This window comes from Monodon monoceros, unplaced genomic scaffold, assembly GCF_005190385.1.
Source record: "Monodon monoceros isolate NGI ecotype Baffin Bay Population unplaced genomic scaffold, NGI_Narwhal_1 Super_Scaffold_15, whole genome shotgun sequence".
NCBI lineage: Eukaryota > Metazoa > Chordata > Mammalia > Artiodactyla > Monodontidae > Monodon > Monodon monoceros.
In genome coordinates, this window is record NW_021703771.1 from 36,885,094 (window position 1) to 36,911,312 (window position 26,219).

Here is a 26,219-nt window from a genome sequence, read left to right on the forward strand (position 1 = left end):
TTTAAGTTTACAGTAAGGCTTAATTGATAGCACTGACCCATATCTAAATATTTCTTATAAAATGTTCTTATGTAAAGTTAAATTTTTATATCATTACAGTGGATCAGAGTTTTACATTAATACACTAGGATTAGTATTTCAAATAGCGTATAGTTATTGTGGAAAACAGTAAAATGAATTTTCGTATTTGCTGTGTCTGCATTAGGCTTTTTATATAGTGTCTTTTATATGGTGTGTCACTTAAGCCTTTTGAATGCTGACTCTCTCTATCAACTGAAGTGTTAAATTTGTTAAAGACTTTTTAATGGAAGTGTTCAGAGAGCCATAATTACAGAGGCACAAACACCACTGTAGCCTCCTTTATTGGCATACAAAAGAGTCTAATAAGTCAGCAGGTAGCTTCCATTGAGAGGGAGGAAAACTGCACTACATGTTTCCAAAATATAGTTTCTTGTAAATGTTAGAACTGTGAACAATTACTTTTGGCCACAGTAAAGCTTTAAAATGCCTGGCAGCTTGTTACAAGAGGGTGTTCTGTAGAAAGCTGCCTCTATTGTTGGACTATCCTTTGATGTCTCTGAATGAAATTAAACAATCATAAATGGTGCAGCCAAAGTATTTCTAATTGATCATTAATGTAGAAGTAAAAAATTAAAGGTTTTATAAAATTCATACCAGTTTACGGTAGCAAAAGTTAGCAGGTCATGTTTGGTTATCATTTCAGAGGCTGAATGAGTTAATGTGTGCAGGAAAAGAATTTGATGTTATTTCCGTTTACTTTTTCAAAGATTCACTTCTTTTCGGAACCACAGTTTCAAGGTCGCAGTCAGTGTTTTGAAGAAACAACAAGTCAAATTGATGAGTCATTTTCTGCCAAGTCTTGCAGAGTTTTAGGAGGCAGGTAAGCAAAACAGTGGACTGGCAGAGCCCAACCCGTGGGGGAAAACAGGATTCACATATCAGCAAGTAAATACACTTGTAGGAGCTTGGTACCTTGTGAGACCACCACATAGTACAAGACCATGTGAGTACTGAAGTGGACTTTAGAGCACTGAGTGCTGGGCGTCAGAGGACATGGACATCAGTGTGGGTGGGAGAAGTTGAAGATCACCACCTCGCTGTGCAATGGGACTCAGACCAGGTTCTCTGCTCTCTAGGCCTCTCCCGTCATCTGTAAAGGGACTTTAGATCATCTCTAAGGACCTCCCAAGATAGATTTTTTTTTTACAGGTGGGTAGGAGTAGGGCAGGCATTCTGCACGATAGGCAAGTGCATGGTGGGGGTGGAGATGCTGATGAGGGGCACACCACCCTCTCTAGCTGGGAGGGCTTTGTACAGGGGGGAGGGGAAGTGAGTTTGGACAGGGAGGCTGGGCTCAGGTGATGACTCTTGGATGGATGCCAAAGGAAAACACAAGATGGGCAAAGCAAGGAGCTCAAAGTCAGGGAAACGGATCAGGAAACCCTTGGAGCAATCTGTGCAAAAGGTGATGAATTAAGTTGAATAATAGTAAGTAGTAGTAGTAGCAGTAGTAGTAGTAGTAATGCCTTCAATCATATAGTTCTTCATGGTCTAAACAGCACCATCATGTCATTTGGCAATGCAAAGTGGAAAGAGCACCGGCTTTGCATTCAAATGCATAGATTTATATAAAGCTTCACTGTTCATTAGCACATACCTGCACCTCTGTCGTAGTTTCTCTTTGTCCCATATGCTGCTTCATTTATTACTACCAGGCATGGACTTTTTTGTTATTCATTTATTGTCCGTCTCAGCTCACTAGGGTATAAACTTCAAGATACCAGGGACTTTGTCTTGTTATATCCCCAGCAATGGAAAAATACCTGACACACAGTTATTCCTCAATAAGTATGTGTTGGGTTAAACAAAAACAAAAAACAAAAAGACCCCCAACTCCTCTAGGGAAGCATGATAAATCACCATTTTGTCAATAATGCTGAATGCTAGAGAGACTAAGTGACTTGTCTAAGTCACTGTGGTATCTTGACTCCTGGCCCAGTGCAGAGGTGTTGGAAATGAGGATAAAGGGGTGAGGGAGAAATCTGGGGAGGAAACAGTAGACCCAGGTGACTGACTAGCTATGAGTTGAAGGAGTATTCAGAAAAGACTCGAAGACTCAAGGGCTTGACAGAACCACCTTGGCTGGGAGAATGGTGGCACCATGAGAGGTGCAAGGAATGCTGGTAGGTGGAGAGGTGAAAGCATTAATCATTTCACGGAGAAAAAAGTTGTATTTCCCAAATGACTTATGAATATTAACTTGCCACAAGATGAAATGCAGTAAATATATCCAGACGTTTTTGCAGAGAGAACACTGTTAGCCATAGGCATTGTGTTTATTGTATGGCAGCTACCTCTAAAAATCAGACTTCTTGACTAGGAAGACTCAAATTACATTTTATACATGTGTGTGTGGTTTTTCCTCTATAGCTGGGTTGCATATGACGGAGAAAATTTCTCAGGTAATCAGTACGTGTTGGAGGAAGGCCACTATCCTTCGCTGTCTGCAATGGGATGCCTGCCTGAAGCAACTTTCAAGTCTCTTCGTTTTATAGATGTCGTAAGTATCTCAGGGTGAATATAGCATTACAGAGATGTATGGTCACACAGCTGACAGACAGAGCAAGGGAACCAGTAGGCAGGCTTACTCGGGACAAAGTTGGAGGCAGAAAAAATAGTTTCGTGGACAACTTTCTACCCTGGTCTCTTTCCAGATCTTTAAAATGTAAACTGTTTGCTGTTTTCTCAGACTTCAGGGGCAGTGTTGGGTCAGTCATGGTGCACAGTGCACAATCATGGGCTAGTTCAAGGCCCTTCCGTCTTGTTTTTTCCGTTTCACACCTGAGCCCTATATCCTTTTTTTAAGATTTATTTATTATTAATTTATTTATTTATTATTAATTAATTAATTTATTTATGGCTGCACCGGGTCTTAGTTGCAGGATCTTTGTTGAGGCATGCGGGATCTTTTGTTGTGGCGTGCAGGCTCCAGGGCGCATGGGCTCTGTAGTTTGCGGCACTTGGGCTGTCTCATCGAGGCGCCCGAGCTCAGTAGTTGCAGGGCGCTGGCTTAGCTGCCCCGTGCCATGTGGGATCTTAGTTCCCCGACCAGGGATTGAACCCGTGTCCTCTGCATTGTAAGGCAGATTCTTTACCACTGGACCACCAGGGAAGTCCCCCTGAGCCCTATTTCTATACCTCTACCTTTAGAGGTACCCATTCTAATGTGTTTGGAGTACAGCTTGGATATTCCTATAAAATATGTTTTTAAAAATATGTATACAGCCTTTTAATTTATATACAGTATTATGCTATAGTTCTCATCATGTTATAAAAACTCTCCTTACATTTTTTGGGAGCCATCCATTATGCTGTATGTACATCTAGTTATTGATTCTAATGGGTGCACATGATGTAATATGTATATACAATATGGAATCATTAACTAGATGTACATACAGCATAATGGATTACCCTGGGATCTTTTGGGGATACGTATTAAAAAGTGGATTGGGACTTCCCTGGTGGCGCAGTGGTTAAGAATCTGCCTGCCAGTGCAGGGGACACGGGTTCGAGCCCTGGTCCGGGAAGATCCCACATGCCGCAGAGCAACTAAGCCCGTGCGCCACAACTACTAAGCCTGCGCTCTAGAGCCCGCGCGCCTAGAGCCTGTGCTCTGCAACAAGAGAAGACACCGCGATGAGAAACCCGCCCACCACAATGAAGAGTGGCCCCCGCTTGCCGCAACTAGAGAAAGCCTGTGGGCAGCAACGAAGACCCAGTGCAGCCAAAAACAAAGAGCGGATTTACCGGATCTCACATGCATGAATATGCAACCTTCAGTAAGTACTGCCGAATTCCACCACTTTACACTGTTGCTGGCAGTGCATGTGGATTCCAGTTTTCAGCACCATGGCCATTATTGAGTATCCTCTGACATTCTAACTTTTGTCAGTTTGAAAGAATGGGGTAGAAGTTGTGTTAGTTTGCATTTCACTGTTGGTGAGATCTCATATACGTACTAGTCATTTAGGTTTTCTGTTCAGTGAATTGCCTATTTATATCCTTTGCCCAGCTCTTTAGTTTCCCGTCATTGTTGTTACTGATTTGCAGAAATTCCTTATAGTTTTTAAATCTATTCCTCTGTTGTTTTAGAGATTTGCAATGAAATGACTTTTCTCAGTTTCTCATGTATGTGCCAATCCAGATTATAGTGCTCCTTTTTGACCAGAAATCTTTAATTTTAATGCAGACAAAGCAATATTCGATAGAACAGTACTGCAAGATAATGTTCAGATGTTAAAGTCTGGGTGTATCTGACAGTTTGGGAAGTATTTGTTAGTTTTTGGTAGCTGATATCTCATAAAAAGCTTTAAACATATGTAGTTGGTGATTTTAGCTTTGAAGGTAGAAGGAACATATGTGAGTTGGCTTTTTCTCATCCCCTCCTGCCCGTTCAAATAACGAAAATGTTGACCTTCCTTGAGATGTGAAAATAGTAGCAGTGAAACATAAAATGATGTGGTAAGATTCATTAGCTTACAAATAATAAAATATCTAAAAATTTGATATTTAACCTGCTTAGAATTCTAAAAGCAACCTACAAGTATTTAAAAAAAAACAAACCCACTTTAGCTTTAAAGCTTTCCAGTGCCTTCCTTCAAGCAGAACTTAGCATATATGCTCACATCACTTTTGACATTTACAGATGATGTTCTTTTAAGTTTTGATTATGATGAAATGAATATTTTACCCATATTAAGAATGTATATTTTAATTGTGACTTAGTACTTCAAAATCGGTTGGTTGTTGTCGCTAGATTAGAGTGCTTGGAACGTTTTAGCATGCCATCTCAGAAAAGTGCAGTGAACGTGCAAAGTAGTGATACTACTACAGTTTCTGTCTTTCCTTCTTGTATGGTTTATATAACCTAATTTCTAGACCATACAGAACACGTCTCCACACTGATCTGCTCTGTTTATTGGTCAAGATCTTTCTACACATCAGAGCACATCCACATAAATGAAGCAGTAAGGTGTCACACCGTTGCCACAAAACTTTAAGCAAGTTAGGGAATTTTTCATGTATCATTTATGATTTTAGGACTATTATCATCAGAGCTCAGTCTAGGGTCATAAGGGTCTGTAATCTGAAAAACAAGCATAAGCTGCCAACTTTTCATTTTTCTGAAAATCAGTGGACTTGAACTTGGGGCTTCCATGCTACTTTTTCTCTCCTAACAATTATTCCTACAGGAAAGTTTGGGAATACACAGAATCATTGTCTTATTGACAGTTAAAAACAACAACAAAAAGACATCTGAAAATGCATACAAGGGGAAGCTTCCTTTATTAGGCAGATTACCACTAGACCCCCCAAAGATCACCACAGCCCCCGACCCTCGCCATTTATGTCTTTGACTTTCCAGCCCCTTCTTATCTCAAGAGAAAACAGAAAAGTTGAAAATAAATTCCATTAGAATTGATATTCCAGGCATATATACCTGTTCCTTTATGCCTGGGATATTTTCCCCGTTTTATAATACTTTACATTTACCTGCCTTTCTACGTAAGGGAAAAACTTTCTGCCCTCCATCCTTCCTTGCTTTAGCTTTGGAGTATATAACCACCCAGACGTTCTGGAAAAGGGAGTTTATGAGCAGGCCAAGTCCGGCCAGATCTTCTGCTTTGTCCTTGTAACAAGATGATTTTCACGTTAAGTTTGAATTACTATCAAGGATGAGTAACAGAACATTATTTTTGTTCCTAAACAGGAATTGTCTGAACCAACAATTATTCTTTTTGAAAGAGAAGACTTCAAAGGAAAAAAGATTGAATTTAGTACAGAAATCGTTAATCTCCAGTCCCTAGGATTCAACACGCACATACGCTCGGTTCAGGTGACTGGTGGCATGTAAGTGAGTTACCTACTTGTTTATTCAATAAAATAGATTTTAAAATTTGTTTGATCATATTTCTCTTCTCTGTTACCTTAACCAAATTGACGTATAACCCCTTTTCTTCTGTAAGGGTTAATATTTATGTTCCCTCACAGTATACTTTTCCTATTGGGAAAAGCCATGTGTGGGACATCATCTCTTCATCCAGAATTTTAGTTTACTTAAGATAAGGACTCTCAAAGTTCCTAGGCGAACGCTTTGCAATAAATTGAGCACTTCCTTAGCAAGTAGGAAAGAGAACTGATTTTGCTTATCCTTTTGAAAGACCAAGTCCTTTGATTTTGGAGTAAGGGTTGGGATTTTCCTTCAGCTAGGAGTGACTAGCAGATGTTATAGGCAAAATGACTTAATGTCAACATGGGAAGATTTTTCTCAACTTCGAATGATTTTGAAATTAAGATGTAAAAATGAATAAGGACTATCAATGTAATGTGTTTTTACAAAAGTATTTTTCTTTCACTCACCAAAACAACAGGTATAGTTTGAAGGCATCAAATGGTGGAGAGGACTACAGCTATTTAAAAAACAAATTCGGATTATTAGGGTGATAGAATTTTATGCATGACTTTTTTTTTCCAACAGGTTTAAACTAATATTTTGTTTTTATGATAAAATGACTATGATGATAACATTTTAGAGTTCCAGGGTTAAAAACAGAGAACCTTCTTCCTTGATCTAATACATCAACCAGAGAGAAAGATTGTTGTGTTGGTTGCATGCTGGTCTGCACTGGAACCCAGACTTCAGGTGTGGGTACCAGCATCTCTGTGTGGAAGAGACCTGAGTATCTTTAGTAGTTTTCTGGATTGAGGAAGATTACTCTCATTTTAAATAAAACTTTATTATTTATTTTTATCTAACCCTTATATAGCACTTACCCTGTGTAAGAACTTTACAAGTATTAACCATTTAAATAAAGGTCCATTATTACAACTGAAGATGTTTTGTGTAAAGTTCACAGGAAGTACTGGGCTGTCCTGCTAAAAGACTATCTCTAGTTCATTTGCCTTATTGAAGAAAAAAACTTACCTATTTCTCTTCAAGAGTGGAACTTTTGGGCATAAATACTCATGTACCATGAATTTGCTACTTGTCAAGACATGGGTGCTGTAGCTGTTTTTAATAATAAGGTAGTTTCCTTTTTTTATCCTCCAACATATATTTAAAGTATAAAAAGCTCAGTCTAGGTACTCCCCTGGTGGTGCAGTGGTTAAGAATCTGCCTGCCAATGCAGGGGATACGGGTTCGATCCCTGGTCCAGGAAGATCCCACGTGCCATGGAGCAACTAAGCCCGTGTGCCACAACTACTGAGCCTGCGCTCTAGAGCCCATGAGCCACAACTGCTGAAGCCCATGTGCCACAACTACTGAGCCCGCATGCTGCAACAAGAGAAGCCACCACAATGAGAAGCCCGTGCACCACAATGAAGAGTAGCCCCCGCTCACCGCAACTAGAGAAAGCCCAAGTACAGCAGTGAAGACCCAACGCAGCCAAAAATAAATTAAAAATAAATAAATAAAAAGCTCAGTGTAAAAATCAAAGTGTTCTGAAAATATAATTGGTGCCCACTGTGAAATGGATATTGCTACTTACTGTGGTTATCTCCTTTTTGTTTTCCAGATGGGTTACTTATGAATATGGCAATTACAGGGGTCAACAGTTCCTACTGTCACCAGCAGAAGTATCTAATTGGTATGAATTCAGTGGCTGTCGCCAAATAGGTTCTCTACGACCTTTTGTTCAGGTACTTTCTTTTTCTACATGCTTTGAATAGACTCTTCTCTGAAATCTTTTTTGTAAATGTAATTAACTTTTTAGTTTCAATTTTAAGTGTGAAATTGGCCTCTCCCCCACCCCACCCCCGAGAATTTCTGAATTTTGGCTGTGTTTCTGGTGCCAGAAGGTTGTGACTGCTTTCAGAAATGTTATTACACCTGACATCAAAACCTGGTATGGGGCTTCCCTGGTGGCGCAGTGGTTGAGAGTCCGCCTGCCGATGCAGGGGACACGGGTTCGTGCCCCGGTCCGGGAAGATCCCACATGCCGCGGAGCGGCTGGGCCCGTGAGCCATGGCCGCTGAGCCTGCGTGTCCGGAGCCTGTGCTCCACAATGGGAGAGGCCACAACGGGGAGAGGCCCGCGTACTGTAAAAAAAAAACAAAACAAAACAAACAAACAAAAAACCTGGTATGTCCCAAGCCCTGGGTTGTCCATAGGCAGGCTCCCAGCCCCAGGCACTTTGAAATTCTGTCAACCTCTCCTCATTGAGAAAATCCTAAAGCCTCTGAAACTCTCAGATATAGCAGTTTTCCCTTATCCAGCCTCATTTGGGATTCTGCCCCTGCTACTGATGCTTGTTCAGTGCTTCTAAAGTACAGCTTGTATATGACTATTGCTGGGGTTTTGTCTTCTAGAAACGAATTTGTTTCAGACTTCGAAACAAAGCAACAGGGTTATTCATGTCAACCAATGGAAACTTAGAGGATCTGAAGCTTCTCAGAATACAGGTCATGGAGGATGTCGGTGCTGATGATCAGATTTGGATTTATCAAGAAGGATGCTTCAAATGCAGGGTGAGCTTTTTGGATTAGACAAGGGTCTATAATAGCATCTCTCTTCAAGTAGATGCTACTTCATGATTCCTGGAGCATTTTCAGAAATAAGTTAGAAGGTTTTTCATGAAACTATTTCTTAGTTCTGATAGAACCTGTCTAGGAACCAAATGGGAGGTAAATCTAGCACTGATCCAAGATAGAATCTTTATATCTATACTTGATTTTTATACAGTAATAGAAAAAGCAAGTGTCTGTGTTACCCTCCCCTTTTTCCTTAACCTACTTGTTATAGAAATAAACTTATAAGCCCCATCATTATCAACACAGATCACTTGGTTTGTTTCCATTTTGGAGGACCCCACAGATTAGGTTGAAGCGTGAAGAGATAACTACCCTGTGTACAACACAGTCCCTTTCCTAATTGTCACACGTTGTAAAATGGAAAATTGCCCATCTCCCTCCTATCACTCCCGCCACAATGCACATTTAAAAGCTGAGTGCTGTAAGGTTTTATGAGAGATGCTCACACTTCTATTGTACATACTCATTTTAACTCCTTGATTTTATGGTCTTGACTGTTTGCTCCTGATTTTTTTAATCCTGGTGCCCTGTGAGTCAGCAGAAGGCATTACGGCCTGCTGAAAGGAAGTACAACTTGTTAATTGGGTCTCTTGTGCTTGAGGGAGAATCATCCTTTCAGTAAACAGAAGTACTATTTAGACATGCATAGAAGAAATAGCATGAGAAACAGAAGTAACTAATATAGAGGCATAGAAAAAGCAAACTTCTGCCTTTGAATTATCTTAATTCAAGAAAATGGCATCTTTCAACAATTAGTTCTAATGAACATTACAGTGATATTATTTTAACAGCTTTGAATTTGGTAGGTCAGTGAGAAAAAGGAAAGTGTCCTAGATTATCACAATCCTTTTATCTCAATATATTGTAGAACAGCACACTTTTCATAAGCATTTTCTATAGCAATATGTGTGAATGCCATGTGAACATGACTACCATACCTTATTTATATTATATTAAGGGTAGATTCCCTTCATAGAAGGACCCATAAGATCTTTGCATTAGAACACACTCTACTGCATTTATGTTTTCTCTTTTTATACTTGGATAGCATGCCTTTTTAGAAAATTTTAGACATTTCTCATGAAGGAAGACAAATCAGTAAATGGAATTCCAAGTTTTAAAATGATAAAATGCCCTTTTAGCAACTTCAGTGCTACAGCAGGCTTCAAAATTAGAGATGCAGTCATATTCCGGAAGGGTCAGGCTGAGTGGAGTGGATACATCGGGGAGATTAGCTACAGACCCAGCCTCAGATCATGATTTCTGGGGGGAAATATCATGATGGGCATTTTTAGTGTTCTAAGGAGGCTTCCCTTACTTATAAGACAGAGGGCCTCACAAAGGGCATAAATCTCTTAACAATGGACAAGAATTGAGAACTTTCTATCACATGTTATCTGAAATGAAGGGCATAAATATTTGTTTGATCCCAGTTACCATGGCTAAAAGCTGAAATTCCTCATGTGGGGTATAAATGAAGCTAGGAACTAAGATAACTTTAAAAACCAGCTCACACAGGAAATTGCTTACAATGGTAGCTGAATGTATATCCACCCATGTCTACGATACCTTGTCTTTTCCACTGAGCAGATAGCAGAAGACTGCTGCCTGACCATCGTGGGGAACCTAGTAACCTCTGGCTCTAAACTGGGCCTGGCACTCGAACAGAACATCGACAGTCAGTTCTGGAGCATGAAGTCTGACGGCAGGATCTATAGCAAGCTGAAGCCAAATTTAGTTTTAGATATCAAAGGTAAGGATCGTTTCCTTTATTTTCTTTGTTGTGTCTTCTTTAGTTAACTAAAAAGCTCTTCTTTACTTTTGAAAATGATGCATGTACTATTATTAATAGTAAGTGATCCCTTACTACGTGCCAGCCTCAATGCTATACACTGTACATACGTTATCTCACGTGATCTTCACAGCAGCCCCAAGAGGCCTGTGTTATCCCTCCTCCCCCCACTTTACAGCCTCCAAACTGAAGCTCAGAGGAGTTAGTCAGTTTGGCCACAATCTCACACCCATTAAGTGCTGAGGTGGAATCCGGACATGGGCCGACTTTAAACCATTTATTATAACAATGTTAGACTAAAATTCACAAGTTAAAAAGGCCATGACCTCAGTCTGTAGAGTTGATGATTCTCATGTACACGCATGTAAACTTTCATCGTAAAGATCTAAGACTGAAAAGGAATTAAAACAAACAACATAGCCAAAAAGATTTCAACTGAACATTTGTTCAGTGAAGTGAATCCAGAGCAAACCGATTGATGGTGCTTGGGGAAGAACAAATACATTTAGGCCAGGGGTTTCCAAACTTTATCTGCAGGAGAATCCCCTGGAGGGCTTGTTAAAAACCACAGATTGCTGGGTTCCACCCTCAGAGGTTCTGATTCAGGAGGTCTGGGGTAGGGCCCAAGAATCTGCATGTCTAACAAGTTCCCAGGTGATGCCCATGCTGCCTGTCTACGAGAACTACTGATGATAATTTTACAACAACATAAAGCAAAAAAAAACTGACCTCAAGTAGACATGGGAATTCAGCGAAGCCTCGTTGCTGCAGACAAGCAAATGATGATGGTGTGTTTTATTCATGTCATAGGGGGTAACTTTGCTTCAAATTATTAATGGAGACTTTCTGTCCCCTATCGGGAAACCAGTGTGGTTATGTTCGTCAATTTTGTGGAACCATACTATACCACACACCACTTTGAATCATGGCTAGAAAGTTGGCTCAATTTTACCCGACTCAGGGTTCTAGGCCAAAGCTGTCATTAAGATAGAGTGGTAAAGAAACAGCTGCAACCTGGTTTTAAAATAAATTTTGTGGAAGATGGAGAATAAGCCTGAACATTTCCATCAGGGGCTTTGGGGACTGCCCCTGGAGAAAAGTGGCTGTCACTTCTGATCTGCAGGTGGGGAGAGTGGCCAAGCCACCTAACAATGGGATTCGAATTTACAAAGAATCTGAGGAACAGAAAGGTGCTCAGAGGCAAACTAAGTTTAATGAGGCAAAGGCAGGGCACTACATTTAGGGAGCACCACTAAGCAATATCTAACTCCAGGCTGGATGGGGCCCAAAGTCGTACAGTGTATAAAGTACAAGCAGGAGACAAATGCATTGTAGGCTGGCACGACAGATCTGTCAATATGTACACAAGTAAGATACCCATTTTATAGATGATCAACCGGAGGTTCAAACTGTTAAGAGTCACTATCATTTTATTCTTATTTTGAACAACTTGTTAAACTGGAGCTCCTCAGTCTATACAAGATAGAGTTTCAGAACCTCCAGAGAAGCCAAAGGAATGTGACTAGACTGAATTGGAAACATGGATTTTGGGGAAAATACGGACTCATGTTTCTTACAGATGTGATCAGCTTCCTATGTCCAGGGTTAAGGTCACTGTAATCTTTACGAGCTAGTCTCTTAGAGCATTCCTTTTATTCTTTCAACATGTATTTATTGGGTACCCAATATGTGACAGGCTCTGTGCCACACACTGGGGGTATCAAAGTGAAAGGAAAAAAAAAAAGGACAGTACCTTGGCTTCAGAGCGCTTACATTCTGGAAGCTCCAAGGATATGGGATTTTCCCCCACTTGCTACCCTGGCAGTTGACCAGGAGTAAGGATTAGTCTTCGACTCTGAAAAGGACTGTGGGACTTCAGGAGCCTCCTCCTTAGGGCTTCGCTTGAAAGCTCCAAGATCACTTCCTAAAATGCAATATAAATTAGTCCAGTGCCTTTGGAATAAGGCTACTGTTCTGTATGTTTGTGAACTCTTCAGTATATCGAGTATGGTAGCTACAGTAATCGATTGTTAAACTAGTTTAAATGTCTCAGAATGTGGGACAATGATGCCATCTTGTGGACAAGAGGGAGTAGGGCCACACATCCCACATACTGTGCAAGGGGGATAGAAATACATCTCTCAATAGGAGACTGACTTTCACTGGCTACAACTGTTGACCATTTGTTACCTACTGCTATTACCGTAAGATTTATTTCTTTTAACCTATCTCCTGGTGTTTTGGTAGACATCCGTGTATTATTCCAGACCAAAGACATTATAACAACAGTGTAAGCTGATTCACACTCACTTTAAAAAAGTCTGTGAGGATTTTAATCCTCCCCAAAGGCAAAGAATGAATCAGATTATTTCTCAGGAACTTTCTAGTCGTCATGACTCTAATTAGAATTATAATGTAATATACACAGAAAGTATGTTTAAGATACTATAATCTTGAAGAATGAAAAAAGACATTGTGACCTTAAGATAATATTTGCTGAAATCTCAGTGGAGTGGAGTGTGTTGTGTCTCAGTGGAGATGGTGGGGTTTGTGGTGGTGGTGACTTTTTTTTCCAAACTTAAGCATAAAATGCCCAGGGCACCTTGCCTTTGTATTCTATACCTAGCTGTGCAGAGGCTCTCAGTTATCATGATGATTAACCAATTTCTTAGAAGAGGGGCATGCATAAGAGATGATTTCATCCCTATCAAAATCTACTGTGTAAGTTTTCAGACCTTTTGGATGTTTTGTAAATGGTTTCAAAGAGAATAAGAACGTTTAATTCCTCTTGGCCTGAGGCTGCAGTATGATTTCAATACCAGTCGCACTTACCCTGCAGCGAGATGAACAGATTTTAATTTTGATGGAGTCCTTGGTGCTATGACGTTGGTACAGAGGCTTATGCTGAAAAGGATAAGGTATCTGTTTACTCCACACTGGAAAAAAATATCACATGACCCTTTCTTTTGTTAATGATACTTCTCCATTGAAAGAAGAGGCCATGAGGCTAAAGAATCTGAAATATCTAGTAGGCACCCTTGGAAAAAAATATTCTGGTGAAAGGCAAACCATACTAGTTTTTACAGTCTGATGGAACTCAGCATGTTAAATGCTATGAATTTTTATACACCACAGCCTGTGGGTTCCCAGAAGTGGGAGTGCTGCCCTGCCTAGACTTCTGGGTGTCACTCAGACCTCCCCTTTGACCTAATACAACTATTCTTCATTGTTCATGCAAGATTTGTTCCGATGACTATTCTACTCAGGCCTGCCTGCTTATTTTGCTGGTATCTCAAATCCACAATCCCACCACTGAATATTTGTCACAATCTCTTTACTCCTTTTCCCATTTCTAGATTCTGCCCCCGCCCCCCGCCGGTGCCATATGATGGGGCTTTAACACATCACCCCCCGCCCCCCCAGAGGCTGGAACCTCTCAGCCCTCAGTGCGTTTCTGGGCTTTCCTCCCTGCTTTGTCTCCTCGAGGCACATAGTTCTACACTTTGCTTACTCTTGTTACATTGGTGTTGTGATAAACTGTGTCTGCTACAGCCTCTTCATGTGGGCATGTTTCCTTCTATCATTTTCCTCTTCTGTCTTTCAGGGGGTACACAGTATGATCAAAATCACCTTATCCTCAACAGTGTCAGCAAAGAGAAGTTAACACAAGTGTGGGAAGCCATGGTCCTATAGACCTGAATTAAAGAATGCAGGAGGAATATTTCTGGAGGTCTTTCAGCTACCTTATTTAAACAAACAAAAAAAAGAAAAAACAAGGGCTGCAGACAGAAGCGCCAAGAAGAAAGTGGACCTGCTCCTTCAACAGCTCTAAATTCTCTCTTGAATCACACCACCGTGACCAGGACAACCACTCATCTTCTCAAAAGACTGTAATCGTTTTAAACCAGTCATTTATCCTCCTCTTGTTTTATCCCTTTCATTTCTTTTCAGTAGCTGCTTAAACAGGTTGCCTCATTAGCAGCAAGACTATGTACATTTTAAATTATAGCCAAAGATAGAGAACAAGAACAAACTTACCGACCTTGCAGACCTACAAGTCCTGTACACTTTAAAGGGAAGGACAGAAGCTCAAGTTTGTAAGGTAGGAGACTGTTCAGCATCTGAGAAGAAATAATTTATTAGGCCTGTAATTTTGGTCCTTGATCTTCTGATTTCTGGACTTACTAATCAAAGTGGGGAAAGCCTTATCTAGTCAGACCTACCTTAAGCAACTAAGTATAAACAAAATGTTTCTGTTAATATTAAAAATTAGGGGACTTCCCTGGGGGCACAGTGGTTAAGAACCTGCCTGCCAATGCAGGGGACACGGGTTCGAGCCCTGGTCCAGGAAGATCCCACGTGATGCAGACTGGCTGGGCCCATGAGCCACAACTACTGAGCCCGCGTGACACAACTCCTGAAGCCCGTGTGCCTAGAGCCCGTGCTCCGCAACTAGAGAAGCCACTGCAATGAGAAGCCCACGCACCGCAACGAAGAGTAGCCCCTGCTCGCCGCAGCTAGAGCAAGCCTATGCACAGCAGCAAAGACCCAATGCAGCCAAAAATATATTTTTTTAAAAAAATTAGTAAATTTACAAAGATAGATAGCATGTCCATGTCTGCTAACATTTATTAGCAGGATCTGGATTATTTTAACCCACTCTAGAATGTCACATGTGAGTGTTGTTTAGTGCTTTTCTTGCAGATGCTACTGAAACAGTATTACCATGACCTAATTTATGAGCCCATCCTCATCTACAGGTAGTTCTGAAGCAGCGTTACGCAGGCCTTTGCTAAACTCAGGTCTTTTAGCCCAATTTCCGGCCCTCCTGTCCAGCTGCACTGGCACGAGGGCTGCACGGGGCTGCCTTCCCTGTGAGGCTCCATGGCCCCGCACCTGCTATGACTGCTGGGGGACAGCCTCAGGTCATGTACTTCTGGGAGCAGAAACGAGAGGTGTGGAAGGCTCAAGAGGATGACCAGCAATTCTCTCCAGAAAGCGAAAGAAAGGAGACTAAAGCAATCCTAGTTGGCCAGATCTCAGATCTGAGAACCCTAAGACACAGCAAGTATTTCAGTGGAAACTGAAAATATTTAGCTGCTGATTGTACACTCCCTGGCCTCAGTGCTGTTCACAGTTTGAACAAAACTGCGAAACATTCCTTGAATACACGTTTCCTCTTTTTGTCCTCATGCCGTTGTCCTCGTCAAACAGCAGCTGCCATGCGTCTTGTTCTTAGGTGCACAGCTCTGGCCTTAGGCCTTTGTGTGTCTCACTACACAGTAAGGTGGGGTAAGACTGTCTAGTCTGTGTTGGATTTATCTCTTGAATAAACTTGTTTCTGGTTAACCGTATTGATGCAATCTGAGAGAGTCCATTCTAGCCCTCGTAACACTTCAAAGAGGGTCAGCAGGCAGATTAGAAACAAATGTCTGATCTGGACAAGGTGGGTTTCAGAGCTGCTAGAATAACAGCAGGGGGAGATTTTTGACTACCCTCTTTCCAGACTCAGTGGTGAAGGGGCACACTCCACTTTTCTGAGTGGACATGAGGGTAAGTGAGGTCGTCCCTCGAGAGATGCCCCTCACTACCACTGGGAGGCCTCAAAGAGAAAGAGCTGAGGTTGAATTCAGAGAAGTCAAAAGTGGCTTATTCACACCTGGAAAAACATCTTGCTTTTGAGGTAAATTTGTACCGGTGAGAACAGCAATTCTAGAGAAAAACCCTCATGCAACACTACAAATGAGTGTCTATCAGGAAGAAACCAAGTAGAAGGCTACTCAGACAGGTCTACGTCAGAAGCCAAATGATAGCAGCTGAGCTGCAGTAATGAGGGGATCGTGGCGGGAACTGGACACTTACCGTCAATGATCAGAGGGCACAGACTAGAGACTCAAAAGCCGCAACGGGTTTATTGGCGAGATACCTAAATGCAAGCATTTCAGGTCAAACTGGAGAACTCTGGCCCCCAATGGAATGGTGGTAATTTCCACGGAAAAGTCCCCAGAGAAGCACATTTCAGTTGCCGAAAGAGGACTAGCCTTATGCAAAAAAGTGTTTTCAAAAGTTACAAACGTTACATCACATTTCATTTTCTAAAAGCGTAAACAACCAAATCGCTGGCGAGATTTTTACATATGACCCTAAGAGATTCAGAACTCTGAGGGCTGTTATGACCGCACACTGGAGCAGATGGAATAAAAATCAAAGGAAACTTTGGCCAGTGGGAAAAGTGCTCACTATGACCCTAAGAAGGAATTAGCTTTAAGGAAGCTCTTCATGCTGCCATCCCTCCACATGCTGAAAGTTCTAATCTCTCACAATTATTAAGATGATAAAACAAACAGAGTTTGAGCTACTAGAACAGAAGATGCCGCCACAATTTGCAAATCTGCTGTGAAAGAACAGCTTGAAAAAAACAATAGGCAATTTTCAGCAACTTTATAGACAAGTCCAAGTGCAGAAATGTTCATATCTTGTCCCTGCTTACGTGTGTATCCCCTGCGCTTGGCATGGAGGAGCTCGGCAGACAGGAGTGCGCGGCCGCGTCGGGGCAGGTGACATGAGAACGCTCTGGGCAGAGCAAGGTGATGACAGAGGGTGGGGCTGTGGCTGTAAAATCAGTCTCTGCTCAGCTCAGCAGACAGGAAATGACTGGCAGAAACGTGTGTGTGCTAAATTTATTTCATGGAACTTCTAGTCTAAGCTGGAAAGGGACGGCTGGAAAAGAGTCCGGGCCTACAGGCACTCACCAAATAAGAGCCCACAGGCACCGAACTGAGTGTTTATTTAAACGACACTGACGACGGTCTTTCCTCGTGCGTGTCCTCTTTCTACCTTCAGGAAGGCTTCTGGAACTTTAGAAAACGGAAAGGTTTTCTCAATAACTGGCTGAATCTGTAAAACAAGAAAGGTTGACGAGCAGGTGAGAAGAGCCACGTGGGTCAAGTCGGGTGATGTCGGTAGTTGGTTGTGTCGCGTGCCCAGCCCGGGCGGGCCTCTCTCCGGTCTGCGTGGTGCCCCCGGGTCAGGAACCCAAGGCGGGTCGGCAAGACGGCTGCCCCCCAGCTTCTCCTGCCTCTTCGCGTCTCCGGTGTAAGGGAGCCCAGCCGGACCAGTAACCCTCCTCCGGCTCCATGCCAGGCGCCTCGCTCCCCTGCTCAGGGCCCTTCCATGGCGCCCGAGGCCAGCATCCCAAGGCCACTACCGTTCCAACCTCCACCCTCCGTGGACCCCGCGTTACCAAAATGGGCTAGCTGCCATTGTCTGAGCGTGGGGTGTGTGCCCCTCTGCGACGTCTGCTGGGCGCCCGGCCCCAACCCGAGCCTGCGGCACGTCCTCTCCTTGAACCATCGCAGAGCCCGTGTGGCCCTCCTCACAGACGGCCTGCTACAGCCCAGTGCCCGTCTCAGGCACGCTGTCCTGCGTGGTAAACGCCAAAGAAGGCGTCCCAGGGTTCTCGCTGCGTGTGTCCCCGTGGCCCCTCACAGGCAGTGCACAGAAGAGGGACAGATTGTTTCCATTTGTTGAATGTCTGGCCCGTCTACTCAAAGCTTAGCGCACCTGTGGGCTAGTCACCTCTTGTATCCGCCCCCCAACACCCAGCACAATGCTAGGCACACAGCAGGAGCTTAATAAGTGTCACTTAGGTGAAAACCAGTAAGATAACTGGGAAGCGAGAGTCTTGCGTGGGCTCTGTGGCCCTTCCCTGGCTGCAGCTGCCCTAGGGGCTTTGCTAAGCCACGCAGCAGCTGGGTGGAACTTACAGGAACGCCAGCTCAGCCAAGCGCATAAAGGCTTGAGTGCTGCCGGTTCTTTTTACTGTAGCGTTAGTACTGCCAGCAACCTCCTTTGAAACTAGGACCAGTTAGCGCCCTCTCCCTATGCACGAATCCAACTGAACTCATCCTTTTCAAAACTTCAAGCAAAAATCAATAACTATCCACCGGCTCTTTCAGTGAACTACCTGCCGCTGCCCCACAGGCAGGTGTAAGTTGTCAGAAGGCATAAGCCTACGTCTTGCAACCCTTTCCCTTTTACAAGAGGAAGAAGTACGTGCTTTTGTGTTCGCATGCACCCGAGAGACCTTGCTCTTGTGTGAATTTCACAGCCCTGCCACCAGAGAGCATCTCGGACTCCAAAAGTTCCCTTCTCCAGAGCTGAAAATTCTTTTGTGCCCACAAACCACGATAAGCTCATAAAGTCACAGCACATACTGTCCTCCCTGTGTGCCAGGCACTCTTCTAAGTGCTCTGTATCTTTTACTTCCTTTAATCCCTACAACCACCTTATGAGGTAGGTACTATTATTCCCCTTGTACAGATGAATAAATTAAGGCGCAGAGTTAAATAAGTTGCCCAAGGGCCCATAACTGCTAAGTGGTAGAGCAGGATTCAAGCTGGTGCCGGAGTCTGCGCGCTCCGCTCTCCTCTACGCACTAAGCCTGTCATTAGCAGCAGCCACTTTCTACATCTACTCCTGAAATCTTAAGGGGAGGGGAAGGTAGCCAAGGGTTATGGTGATTCATCACAGCCTGCATCTTGGCTGGCCTGCCTCATGCTAACAGGCTGCGCCACCTGAGGATCCAGTCTCCAGGCCACCAGGAGAGCAGCTGCATGGCCCACAGGCCACCACTCCCATCTGCACCTGTGGAGGACATCACTGATGAATAATCGTGGCACTCTCCAGCAAGCTGAGGGCGACCTCAACCTCCCCCAGCACGGTGGCCGCTGTGAACAGAACAGATCTGAGCTGGCTTGTTAGAGGAAACCTGCTCGCCTTGTCTGGTAAAAGAGTGGAATGCATCCAAGTTGTTCCCTGCATGTCCCACCCAGAACCTCCCGAACCCATCCCTCTCCTTCAGGCTGCTGGGACACTGCTTTCTGGATGCTGATTACTTGAAAAGGAATCCCCTGAATGCATGCTTAAAATGCAGAGTCCTCGGTCTGCAGTTAGAACAACTAAATCAGAATCTCTAGGGGTGGAGGTGAGTTTTCTGCACATCAGGGAGGGAATCACTGCAGCCTTCTGCCTTATGCTTAGGGTTCCTGACTTGTGTCATGCACATTCACCCACTCCACAGAGACTGTCTGCCCTCTAAGTGCCAGGCACTGACGCAGAGCAGGCACACAAAGCAGGCACCAGAGAGAGACATCGAGAAAAGAAAGGAGGCAGGAACACCCATTCGTTGTCACTGAGCACCGGACACCGGCAGCGGCATTACGAGAGGTCACAAGGGAACGGGAATCCACCTGCTCCACTCCAGGATGAGCGGCCGCCCACCTAGCTCTGCCCACTCTAGAACCTGACCGGAGAGACAGACCCTGAACTGATGACCCAGGCAGCCCACAGCGACGGGCACACTTTAATCTGGTTGGTCAGGCCTATTGTGGCGGATAATCCCACAGGGCTGACTGTAGCATAACGGGCATTCAGTTCTTCCCGTAAGTGACAATGAAAAAAGAGGCTTTCAATTAACAGGCAGGCAAAAGCCACTGTTGGCTGAATATATGACAGCAAACAGAGATTAACGGGATAATGAGGCAGTGTCTACACACAGCCTCACGTCAGACCTGGAATGCTTGTTTGCTATGGACAAAGGGATCAGAGCAAAAATCCAGAGAGGGGAAAGAAAGGTTACTCACGGTGAGGTGGGGACATTTATGTGATGACACTGCTGTAGTCTGGCCGGCTCAGGGAGCCCTGGTATAAAGCGGCGGGCTTGATACCACACTCGAGGGCAATGCAGACGCGCGGGGCGCACAGCTGACAGGGAGTCCACGGCTGCAGCATTCATCCCAGTCTCAGACCCAAATTCAGGCTCTCTGATTGTCCTTTCCCTTCCTAAACAAAGGCTGCACAAAACCAGGCCCCGGGGTTTGGCACCTGCTGCCTGACATCCCTTCCATGAGAACAGGGACCATGGGAACCTCAACCTCCCTGGTGTGGCCTCAGAACACTGTTGCTCATCAGCCACTGGGCAAGCCTCCCTGCTTCTCAGGCAGAAACCCTCGCAGCACAGGAGCTTCGGAGAGCTGGTGGAGAGAGGATGGCACCCAGGCAGGCACGGTGGCCTGCAGAGAGGCTCTCCCTCCATCCCCACTTCCCTGCACAAATCACAGAACGGTAGAGCTTAAAGCAGGGGAGCCTCTGAGCCAGCCTGTTGGATAGATTAGGAAACTGAAGCGCAGGTGTTTACGTGCTAAGTGCAGGGTCAGAGCTCTTAGCAGAGGAGCAGACTTAGGGTCCCAGACACCCGATGTCATCACTGCATGGCATGGGGGTGTTTTGGGGAGGGAAGCCCAAGTCTGTCACCTCTTCCTCAGACCCTCGGCCGCAGCCTCCACGGGGCACAGAAACTGATCTCAGAGCGGGGGAGTGCGAGGAGACAGAGGCCGATGACAGAGATCCAGGGAGACCTAAAGGCCCCTGGCAATCCCTGTCCTCACGCCTGTGGACGGGCCCCGGCGCAGGGCGGCAGGACACAGCGCCAGCACCCCCTCTCGGATAGGCGTGGCCCTGAGCTCTGCCACAGGATCAGTATTTCCTGGGGCGGGATAAAGGGAAAGAAGGGGGCTTAAACTAAGCAGATATGAAGAAGGAAAAGGTGGGCTTTGCTCAGACTTGCCATTTCTGAACTTCCTGGCCCCAGATGGAAAACTCAAGGCTGGAAGATAGGAGGTGAGACTGGGCGGGGGGAGGATACTCTCCAAGGCAGTAAATGTGCATCCCAGGACTTGTCCCTAGGCCCCCCTAAAAACAGGCACTCCTTCTAGCCAGAAGGTGAGGGGAGAAACTCGGCCTATGTTTCCCCATAGAAACAATTTTCAGTGGCATCTGAAAACTTCAGTAGCATCACGGCTGTGAGGTACCTACCACATCTGGCAAGATAACACTCTCGTAGTGGTCCCAGGGATTCAGTCCCTAGCCGTTACATTCTTTCTATGGGAGAAAAAATCCAGCTGCAAATAAGGAGTTCAAAGTTTTGGAATACAGTTCATTGCAAAACTAGGGCCTGGCCACCCCAAAGCGGGTCTGGGAAATCATTTGCCTCAGAACTTATTACACTGTGTCTAAAGCTGCACTGTCCAAAATTGTTAACCTCAAGCCACATGGGGCTACTTAAATTTAAATTAATCAAAAGTAAATAAAATGAAAAATTTAGTCCCTCAGTTGCACTAGCCACATTTCAAGTGGTCAACAGCCACATACGGCTAGTGGCTACCACACTAGACAATACAGACAGAGAACATTTCCATCACTGCAGAAAGTTCTAGTGGACAGCACTGCTCAGGATGTAATTCAGCGTGACCAACGCATCTCTCCACACACTACTGGGTGAGGCCCTCAGTAACTTCTGAATTAGATTCAAATAACTTCCACAGGAACTATTCTGATGCTGGCTAAAATAAATAAACCGAGATACATCATCGTTCAACCAAGAAGCTTGGCTGGTCACCTAGGATCTTGAATGGGCCTGTGGACTCCAATGGCCTTAATAAGTACACGAACCACAGGTGCGTACACATGCTCAACAAGATGAAAGGGTATGAAGGAACATCTCCCTCCCATACTTGATCCTCAGCCAACTAGTTCCCCTCTTCAGGTGCAGCAACCAGTATTTCAAGTTTCTTTCATGTCTTTTTTTTTCTAAGTGTTTTTTTTAATAAAACTTTATTAGAGTATAATTGCTTCACAGTACCGTGTTAGTTTCTGTTGCACAACAAAGCGAATCAGCCATATGCATACACGTGTCCCCTTATCCCCTCCCTCTTGAGCCTCCCTCCCACCCTCCCTATCCCACCCCTCCCACCCACCCCTCTAGGTCATCACGAAGCACCGAGCTGATCTCCCTGTGCTGTGTTGCTGCTTCCCACCAGCCAGCTATTTTACATTCAGTAGTGTATATATGTCCATGCTACTCTCACTTCACCCCAGCTTTGCCCTCCCACCCCATGTCCTCAAGTCCACTCTCTATGTCTACCTCTTTATTCCTGCCCTGCAGCTAAGTTCATCAGCACCTTTTTTTTTTTTAGATTCCACATATATGCGTTAGCATATGGTATTTGTTTCTCTCTCTTACTTCACTCTGTATGACAGACTCTAGGTCCATCCACCTCACTACAAATAACTCAATTTCATTTCTTTTTATGGCTGAGTAATATTCCATTGTATATGTGTGCCCCATGCATTGTGGTAGGCACCCCACCAAAAACAGTTTGCTGAATAGTATAAAAACAGGAAATGTTTATTGTGCTTAGGAGAAGATGCCAATAAACTTCAGGCATAAGGCACAGTTTCAGTAGCAGCCCATTAACCTCACTGTGCTAATTATAAATCATTCTTTTGTTACACCCTACTGAATCACAAAACATCTTTGGAATGCCCAAAAAACTGATAATGTTGGGGCCCTGACAAGGAGAATCTCCATGACTGAGGGACAGGAGTCAAAGGAAGAGTCTATGAAATAACTTTTCCTACCTTTTGGATTTTGAATATTACAAATGTATTATTCATTCCAAAGCTTAAAGTATTTTAAGAGTAGCCTCATTCTGGTTCATGGCCTCACACTGTCAAAAAACAACTCCAGCCCCTCTATCGGATACCTGCTAATTAGATTCATTAAGCAGTCAGCCAAAGGTTGGAAGGATTTCAGTGTCCTCGTCCAACTTTACAGTCTTTACTAACCACACAATGGGTAAGCAGATCTGTTCTGTTATCCTTTCCAACTTCCCAGTGTAGACAGGCAACAACCTCTCACACCCACAAAGCAGCAGGATGGCCTCTTCGTGGATCCGGTGTCACATATCAACCGCCATAGTCCCAGAGCCCTTCACTGTCAGAAATGACTCCTGAGCCCAAATAACCCTGGTGAGAAGAGAATCAAAGGCCAGAGGAACATCTCCTCACTCACCCTTCGAGGAGGACACTTGAAGGGCATCATTATTTCTACCATGTCCTCTTTTAGCCATTCCACCAGTTATCTACCAAATTCAATAGGGACATGTACACAAACACCTCTCTTTGTTGCATAAATAGTAATTTCTAGGTAGAGAGAGCGTCACAATATTTTGAACACAAAAGAGCAATGATAAGCATGTGGACAGTCTGGAGCCGACGTCAGGACAAGTGTGGTGACTTCTGGAGGACAGGGACCTCTCTAATGATGAGGCTCCATCCCCATTCAGCACTATGCAGAACTATGGGCAGTATTATCTGATGATGGCTCATTTCCTTCTTCCTAGAAATAAAATAAGCACCCCTGTGGGATATGGGGAGATCCCTACAGAGAGGCACATTGCAGCCACAACAAGGCTGAGCTCCTGTCTACCCAGTACACATCAAGACTTAGAAGTCTGAGAAGAGGCAAGCAAACTTGGAACCAAAATATTTGGGAAACAGTAGTGGGCCATTTTCTATCATAAGTTCCTTGGCTGAAATAGAATAAAAAAACTAAATGCACAAAAAGCAGCCAGTAGTTCCTAGAAACATTTCTTTCCCAAACCAAAATGGAAAGATGAGATGGGCCAGCAAGGGGCAGGTGCCAACACAAGAAAATCCATTTCAAGGGGCTCTTTCCATATGGCTTAGCAAGGATCACGTGGTGTGATGCTAGACTTTCTCCAGACCCTTTCCCTGCCCAGTGTAAAATGACAAGTCAATTTAAGCTGAAGTCCTAGATCAGCTTCAAGCACGAAGAACGCAGCTTAATGGTGAGGAGGGAAAAGCACAGGACTGGGGTCAGAGGTATGAGTCCTGGTCCCACGTCTACAAATTTGAGCATGTCCCTTTATCCCTTTGAGCCAGTCTTCTCATCTATAAAATGAGAATCATTTTACCTATGACTTCATGCAACCCTCTAGGGTACATAAGCCTCTCCAATCATTTGTTTATTATTTATTTAATTTTTTAATTTTTTTTTACTTTTGGCTGAGTTGGGTCTTCGTTGCTGCCCGCGGGCTTTCTCTAGTTGCGGTGAGCGGGGGCTACTCTTTGTTGCGGTGCGCGGGCTTCTCATTGTGGTGACTTCTGTTGTTGCGGAGCACAGGCTCTAGGCGCGTGGGCTCAGTAGTTGTGGCTCGCGGGCTCTAGAGCGCTGGCTCAGTAGTTGTGGCGCATGGACTTAGTTGCTCCGCGGCATGTGGGATCTTCCCGGACCAGGGCTCGAACCCATGTCCCCCGCACTGACTGGCAGGCAGATTCTTAACCACTGCGCCACCAGGGAAGCGCTCCCTTCATTTATAATTCCATATGATTTCTCAATAAAATCACGAATATCAGTACCAGAATATGAGTTTGCCTTCTGGGTTATTCTTCCAGAGGTGGCATGTCTGAGCCGTTAAAACCACGTAAGAAGTTAAATAGGCAGGTGGTAGCTAAGGAGTCTTTCAACTGCCATCAGCCCTAAGAGCCCTTTCGACACCCAAAAAGGGCTGACCAGGCTCCAAGCAGTAGTCCCTCCCCACCAAGTCCGCTGCAGGACAGACTCGAATAGACAGAAACACCAACCAGCTGTCTCTACCAAAATCGCCATCAATCCTGAATCACATCCTGACCACTGACCCTCTCAGACATACCATTTATTTGCCGACTTTATTACACTGACCTGGGAACAGGAGACCCAGGGACCTAACTTCTAGTCCAGTTCTGTTTAGATTCCACAGTGTTTGATCTCCTTGCTCATCTGGAAATCTGCTTGCCTCCAAAGCAGCCTCACCCTCGGACTAAAGAAGCTCAAGAAGCAATTCAGCTGTAAACTCACAAGTGTGTCCCCACCTTTGTGCAACAATTGCCTTCACGGTGCCTTCTTATCAGGACCATTATCAAAATAGCAGCAGCCCAGCTGTAGATCCCAGCTCTGCTACCATGTAACCAAGCGTCTTTGGGAAAATCACATAAGCTCTCTGGGCCTGCCTCTCATCTGCAAACCAAGGGGGCTGCACTAGACGGTGTACGCTCTGTCTCAAATGCAGCAGTCTATGGCTATGATGCCCACGGAGACAGAACCCAAAACACAGCACTTAAACTCGGCGTGTAAGGCAGCGTGGACATTGGCCGAGCCTACCTCTGCGGAGTTCCCATTGACTAGGCTTGCTGGGCAGGTCACCAAGGTGACAAGGGACGCCCTGGCAATACACTTACCTTTCCCGCATCCACCAGTTCTGCAATGTCATCTAGATATGGACCACTGGCCATGAAAAAAGCCCAGCGATAATGGACTCCTTGCCAGAAATGCTAAAAAGAAAACAAAACGTGTCAAATATAGGAAAGGATGAAATCTGACAAAATGCAAATTTTGGGAAAAGTATTGCCTGCATGACTAAGACAGACAAACTGCTTTCCCATTTCATGCTGCCACAATGAGCTGTACACCCGGCACCTCAGCACAGTGACTGACAGACAGTGGATGCTCCATAAATGTTTCATAAATAAGTGAATGAACAGAGATATACCCATGTGAACTCGGGCTTCTCCCCCAGGTTGTGACTGACAAGCAAGTAAGCACAGGAAAGCCCTTCTTAAAATGACAGTCTAATCTTACACACTCAGTTTCTTCCCTAGAACATATGAGGGGCTGAGACCTCTAGACTTTCCCTACCAAGGTTTGAATAAAGCCCTGAGGCACCAGAAAAGAGCTTTCACCTAATCCAAGAATGCTTTAAGGGCAATAAGGCACCAACATATGATCTTAAACAAGAAATCTAATCAAAACATTTTTTTCTGGCTCTGAGAGGAATTAAGACAGCTTTAAGGACAAAACAAAGCATAAAGTTCCTCATGCATCATGGCTGGATCTTCCCCTATAGTTATA

At 44.3% G+C, this 26,219-nt stretch overlaps 2 protein-coding genes across 2 annotated transcripts in view; one reads left to right on the forward strand and one right to left on the reverse strand.

The window, feature by feature from the left end:
* CRYBG1 (crystallin beta-gamma domain containing 1) overlaps positions 1–15,762 on the forward strand; it is a 60,133-nt gene extending 44,371 nt beyond the window's left edge. Inside the window, exons 14-20 of the mRNA XM_029224232.1 lie at positions 789–901; positions 2,452–2,581; positions 5,795–5,934; positions 7,602–7,725; positions 8,395–8,553; positions 10,207–10,369; positions 14,013–15,762. Coding sequence (XP_029080065.1) covers positions 789–901; positions 2,452–2,581; positions 5,795–5,934; positions 7,602–7,725; positions 8,395–8,553; positions 10,207–10,369; positions 14,013–14,101 — 918 coding nt within the window. The 3' untranslated portion in view covers positions 14,102–15,762. The remainder of the gene's footprint in view (positions 1–788; positions 902–2,451; positions 2,582–5,794; positions 5,935–7,601; positions 7,726–8,394; positions 8,554–10,206; positions 10,370–14,012) is intronic.
* Positions 15,763–17,176: 1,414 nt separating this feature from the next.
* The window catches only part of RTN4IP1 (reticulon 4 interacting protein 1), a 46,165-nt gene continuing 37,122 nt past the window's right edge, over positions 17,177–26,219 (reverse strand). Inside the window, exons 8-9 of the mRNA XM_029224233.1 lie at positions 25,550–25,642; positions 17,177–17,305 (exon numbers count right to left, since the gene is read on the reverse strand). Of these exons, the coding sequence (XP_029080066.1) occupies positions 17,198–17,305; positions 25,550–25,642 (201 nt within the window). The 3' untranslated portion in view covers positions 17,177–17,197. The remainder of the gene's footprint in view (positions 17,306–25,549; positions 25,643–26,219) is intronic.